Source organism: Arachis hypogaea, chromosome 13, assembly GCF_003086295.3.
Source record: "Arachis hypogaea cultivar Tifrunner chromosome 13, arahy.Tifrunner.gnm2.J5K5, whole genome shotgun sequence".
Classification (NCBI taxonomy): domain Eukaryota; kingdom Viridiplantae; phylum Streptophyta; class Magnoliopsida; order Fabales; family Fabaceae; genus Arachis; species Arachis hypogaea.
The window spans coordinates 48462081-48468273 of NC_092048.1; the positions used below are offsets into that span (position 1 = coordinate 48462081).

A 6193-nucleotide genomic window follows, 5' to 3' on the forward strand; every position below is an offset into this window, starting at 1 on the left:
GAGAGGTCGTTCACTCGCACATCACTTCCACCAGGCCCATATTCAAGCTTATCCCCACCAATTCCCAGGGATCTATCCTGACCCGTCTGGAACCCCGAGGTACCGAACATTGGCGCCGTCTGTGGGGATTCGCTGACATGGACTTCATTTTGGGTACTGTGGCGGTGGACGATGGAGGCGAACCACGCGGGTAGGAAGGCAGGGTGGCCACTGGGGCTCCCACTCGTGAGCGCACCAGATCCCCCCCGCGGCAACCCGAGAGACGACCCTTTGGAGGAATGAGTAATGATAGCGCCAGAATAATACAAGAACTGCGCCACATGGTGCAAAACCTAGAGCGAGAGGTGGCCAGTAGGGAGCGTCATCAGCCGACTCCTGGTCAAGAGCGCTCCCGATCTCCCCAAAGAGGAGAAAGAAGTCTCCGACGAAATCACTCCAGGCGCACTCTGAGCCCCGGACAGAGTCAGAAAGCCATGAAAGTAGGGAAGTGACCCAGAGACGACGAGATCCTATGATTTACTCCCGGTCGCCGACAAGAGATACCGTAGAACGAGAAGGCAACAGGGAGCGAAAGAGGAGAAGCCGACCACATCAAGAACACAACAGGAAAAGGTCAAGGAGAAGCCGACCACACAGAGAGGACAGCAGGGAAAGACCGAGGAGAACCCGGGCAACCGATGGTCATGGGGGCGACCCCTTTCCACCACTCAATCCTCGGAATCCGACTGCCGAAGCACTTTGACAAGCCGACAGATCTGAGGTATGATGGGACTCAAGATCCCCAGGAGCATCTAACGGTCTTTAAAGCCAAGATGAACCTGGAAGGGGTAGGCGATGAAGTAAGGTGTCACCCTTTCCCCGTAACTTTAGCAGGACCGGCGATTCGTTGGTTCAATGCCCTCCCTCAGGGATCCATAACCGCCTTTGCCGACATCAGTCATGCCTTCTTAGCTCAGTTCACCACGCGTATCGCTAAAGCGAAACACCTGATCAATCTGCTAGGAGTAACACAAAGAACCGACGAGCCGACTCGGAAGTATCTAGACAGATTCAACGACGAGTGTTTGGAGATTGACGGCCTAACCGATTTGGTGGCCAGCCTGTGTCTGACCAACGGGTTATTAAACGAGGATTTTAGGAAACACCTTACCACCAAGCCCGTTTGGGCAATGCAGAAAATTCAGAACGTAGCCAGGGAGTACATCAATGATGAAGAAGTAAGCTAGGTCATGGCAGCCAATAAACGGCAGCCCGCCTACTCCAATACTCACCCGTCCGGCGGTGGAGAAAGGTTGAAAGAGCACTCCAAAGACGGAGGATCAGCTAAAACCTTCAAGCCGTTTCTCCGGGTAGGAAAGTTCACCAGCTATACCCCCTATCAGCTCCAATTGTTGAAGTCTATCAGCAGATCGCCGACAAGGGCATCTTGTCGAAACCCCGACAACTCAAGGACAGGACGGGAGGAAACAAAAACATCTATTGCGATTACCACAAGGGCTATGGCCATAAGACCCAAGACTGCTTCGACCTTAAAGACTCCCTGGAGCAAGCCATCTGGGAAGGAAAGTTGGCTTATTTCACCCATCTTATAAGGGAACCGAGGAGGCGGGACCATGACCGATCAAACGAGGATAAAAGCCGCGCCGTAAGACAAAGACGGGAGCTCGAGGAGGATAATGAGCGTGGCCTCACTGTGGTAAATGTGGTGATCAGAAGAGACGTCCCCCCCCCCAGATCGAAATCAGCTAGCAAGAAGGACGCCAAGGTCTTAGCTATGTCCTCTGGCTCCACGCCGCCCTCCCGGAGAGTACCCTAGATATCATTCAGCCCCGAAGATCAATAGTTTGATGAGGTCGCGGAGAACCCTCCGATGGTGATCACGGCCAGGGTGGGCACCGGCCTAGTAAAACGGATCCTGGTGGACACGGGAGCTGATTCCAACATCATTGATGAGCGGATATTTTATACGCTTTTTGGGGATAATTTCATATAGTTTTGAGTATGTTTTAGTTAGTTTTTAGTCTATTTCTATTAGTTTTTAGGAAAAATTCATATTTCTGGACTTTACTATGAGTTGTGTGTTTTTCTGTAATTTCAGGTATTTTTCTGGCTGAAATTGAAGGAGCTGAGCAAAAATCTGATTCAGGCTGAAAAAGGACTGCTGATGCTGTTGGATTCTGACCTCCCTGCACTCAAAGTGGATTTTCTGGAGCTACAGAACTCGAAATGGCGTGCTTCCAATTGCGTTGGAAAGTAGACATCCAGGGCTTTCCAGAAATATATAATAGTCCATACTTTGCACAAGAATAGACGACGTAAACTGGCGTTCAACACCAGTTCTCTGCCCAATTCTGGCATCCAGCGCCAGAAAAGGATCAAAAGCTGGAGTTGAACGCCCAAACTGGCGTTCAACTCCACAAATGGCCTCTGCACGTGAATTGCTTAAGTCTCAGCCCCAGCACACACCAAGTGGGCCCCGGCACACACCAAGTGGGCCCCAGAAGTGGATCTCTGCATCATCCATCATAGTTTATCCAATTTTTGTAAACCTAGGCTACTAGTTTAGTATTTAAACAACTTTTAGAGACTTATTTTGTATCTCATGACATTTCAGATCTAAACTTTGTATCCTCTGACGGCATGAGTCTCTAAACCCCATTGTTGGGGGTGAGGAGCTCTGCTGTGTCTCGATGAATTAATGCAAGTATTTCTGTTTTCTATTCAAACACGCTTGTTCCTATCTAAGATGTTCATTCGCGCTTAACTGTGATGAAGGTGATGATCAGTGACATTCATCACCTTCCTCAAACCATGAACGTGTGCCTGACAACCACTTCCGTTCTATATCCGATTGAATGAGTATATCTGAGATCTCTTAATCAGAATCTCCGTGGTATAAGCTAGAACTGATGGCGGCATTCATGAGAATTCAGAAAGTCTAAACCTTGTCTGTGGTATTCCGAGTAGGATTCAAGGATTGAATGACTGTGACGAGCTTCAAACTCCTGAAGGCTGGGCGTTAGTGACAGATGCAAAAGGATAGTAAATCCTATTCCAACCGGATCGAGAACCAACCGGTGATTAGCCGTGCTGTGACAGAGCGCGTGAGCGTAGTTTTCACTGGAAGGATGGAAGGTAGCCATTGACAACGGTGATCCACCAACACACAGCTTGCCATAGGAGGACGTGCGTGCGTGAATCAGAAGACAGAAGAAAGCAGAGATTCAGAAGACAAAGCATCTCCAAAACTCCAACATATTCTCCATTACTACACAACAAGTAATCTTTAATTTATGCTCTCTTGGTTATTCACAATTCAACTGATAAACATAATTGATTTCCTGACTAAGATTTACAAGATAACCATAGATTGCTTCAAACCAACAATCTCCGTGGGATTCGACCCTTACTCACGTAAGGTATTACTTGGACGACCCAGTGCACTTGCTGGTTAGTGGTACGCGTTGTGAAAAGTGTGACTCACAATTCGTGCACCAAGTTTTTGGCGCCGTTGCCGGGGATTGTTCGTGTTTGAACAACTGACGAATTATTTTGTTGCTTAGATTAGGAAAAAAATCTTTCTTTTTGGTTTAGAGTCTTTTATTATTTATCCCTTGTTAAAACACTTTAAATTTATAGCTCAGTTAATTAGAACGTGGTGTTTATGTTCATGATAATTGGCTATCATATTTTTTAAAAAAACCTTTTTCAAAAATAATTTTTCTATTAAATCCTGTGCCAAACTTTAAGTTTGGTGTTTTCTTGTTGATTTCCCTTTGGTTTTCGAAAATTTTGGTTTGGTTTTCTAAAAATTTTAAGTTTGGTGTTCTTTCTTCATGTTCTTGTGTTCTTGTGAGTCTTCAAAGTGTTCTTGAGTTTTCCTTGTGTCTTGATCTTAAAATTTTTAAGTTTGGTGTTCCTTGGTGTTTTCCCTCCAAAATTTTCAAAAACAAGGAGCATTAGATCTAAAAATTTTAAATCTTGTACTATCTTATTGTTTTTCTCTCTCCTCACTAAATTCAAAAATATCTTTTCAAAATATCTCTTCTAACTTCCTAACTTCTTATCTTTTCAAAATTTGTTTCAACTAACCAACTAACTTTTTGTTTGTTTCTTAACTTTTTCAAAACTACCTAACTAACTCTCTCTCTCTCTAATTTTCGAAAATATCTTCCCTCTTTTTCAAAAATTTCTTTTTTATTAACTAATTAATTTTTATTTTTTTTATAAAAAAAAATTTAATTTCAAAATTCAAATTCTTTTTAGTTATTTTATTTTATTTAAGTATTTACTTCTTATAAAATAAAATAAATAAAAAGATAAATCAGTCCAAGTTATATCCATATATCCATCATGGACATAAGTGGAAATGAACAGTCCAGGAGAACTCTGGGGTCATATTCTAACCCCTCTACTGCTTCATATGGGAGTAGCATATGCATACCCTCCATTGGAGTTAGTAGCTTTGAGTTGAATCCTCAGCTCATTATCATGGTGCAGCAAAGTTGCCAGTATTCCGGTCTTCCACAGGAAGAACCTACAGAGTTTCTGGCACAATTTTTACAAATTGCTGACACAGTACATGATAAGGAAATAGATCAGGATGTCTACAGACTATTACTGTTTCCATTTGCTGTAAAAGATCAAGCTAAGAGGTGGTTAAATAACCAACCTAAGGCCAGCATAAGAACATGGAAACAGCTGACAGAAAAATTCCTGAATCAGTATTTTCCTCCAAAAAGGATGACACAGCTAAGGCTGGACATCCAAGGCTTTAAACAAGGAGATAATGAATCTCTTTATGATGCCTGGGAGAGATACAGAGAGATGCTACGAAAATGCCCCTCTGAAATGTTTTCAGAGTGGGTTCAGTTAGACATCTTCTACTATGGGCTTGCAGAAGGAGCTCAGATGTCTCTAGATTACTCAGCTGGTGGATCTATCCATATGAGAAAAACAATTGAAGAGGCTCAAGAGCTCATTGATACAGTTGCCAGGAATCAGCATCTGTATCTAAGCAGCAACTCTTCCATGAATGAAGAGGTTAAAACAGTAACTGCTGAATTCAGTACTGTAAAACAAGCTGCTGAATTCAATCAGCAATTGGATTTTCTAACAAAGCAGCTAGCCGAATTCAAGGACAGGCTACAGGAGACAAGGATAGCTAATATACATATGGACGAACAGTTTAAGCAAACAAAGCAGCAACTATCAAGGCAAATAGCAGAAGAATGCCAAGCAGTTCAATTAAGAAGTGGGAAAACATTAAATACCCCACCTCAAGGCATCAAAAATTCAAGAAATGAGCGACCCACCAAAGATTCACCTGAGGACAGTAAGAGCCCAGGAAAAAATAATTCTGGCACTAAAATGCCAGAAAATGGGTGGAAGGCTGGCGCTGAACGCCCAGACCATGCCCAAAATTGGCGTTCAGCGCCAGAAACAAGGCAGGATTGGCGTTCAACGCCAGAAATAGGCAAGAATCTGGCGTTGAACGCCCAAATGGGGCAGAATCCAGCGTTGAACGCCCAAAATGGATACATTTCTGGCGTTCAGGCGCCAGGAACAGACAGTGAGCTGGCGTCTAACGTCACTCCAGCTTCTGACTCTGGCACTCAATTGCCAGTGAGGGATCAGACACACACAAGTGCTGATAACAACCCCTCTAAAAAGGCTTCTTTAACCACTAAGGTTGAGGAATATAAAGCCAAGATACCTTATCCTCAGAAACTCCGGAAAGAGGAGCAGGATAAGCAATTTGCTCGCTTTGCAGATTATCTAAGGACTCTGGAAATAAAGATTCCATTTGCAGAAGCACTTGAGCAAATACCTTCTTATGCCAAGTTCATGAAAGAGATCTTGAGTCATAAAAAGGAGTGGAGAGAAACAGAAAGAGTTCTCCTCACTGAAGAATGCAGTGCAGTCATTCTGAAAAGCTTTCCTGAAAAGCTTAAAGACCCTGGGAGTTTTCTGATACCATGCATATTAGAAGGTGATTGCACCAAGACAGCTTTATGCGATCTTGGGGCAAGCATCAACCTGATACCTGCATCCACTATCAGGAAGCTTGGCTTAACTGAAGAAGTTAAACCAACCCGGATATGTCTCCAACTTGCTGATGGTTCCACTAAATACCCATCAGGCGTGATTGAGGACATGATTGTCAGAGTTGGGCCATTCGCCTTTCCCACTG

At 43.9% G+C, this 6193-nt stretch overlaps 1 protein-coding gene across 1 annotated transcript; it reads left to right on the plus strand.

The window, feature by feature from the left end:
- The first annotated feature begins 677 nt into the window (after window positions 1-677).
- LOC140177598 (uncharacterized) lies at window positions 678-1226 on the plus strand. The gene has a single exon (XM_072210728.1). It carries the CDS (start codon window positions 678-680, stop codon window positions 1224-1226), a length of 549 nt encoding a protein of 182 aa, XP_072066829.1.
- The last annotated feature ends 4967 nt before the right edge of the window (window positions 1227-6193 follow it).

What these genes read in the sequence shown, in the direction of transcription:
- LOC140177598 (XM_072210728.1), top strand. Translation starts at nt 678, where the DNA reads ATGGTCATGGGGGCGACCCCTTTCCACCACTCAATCCTCGGAATCCGA.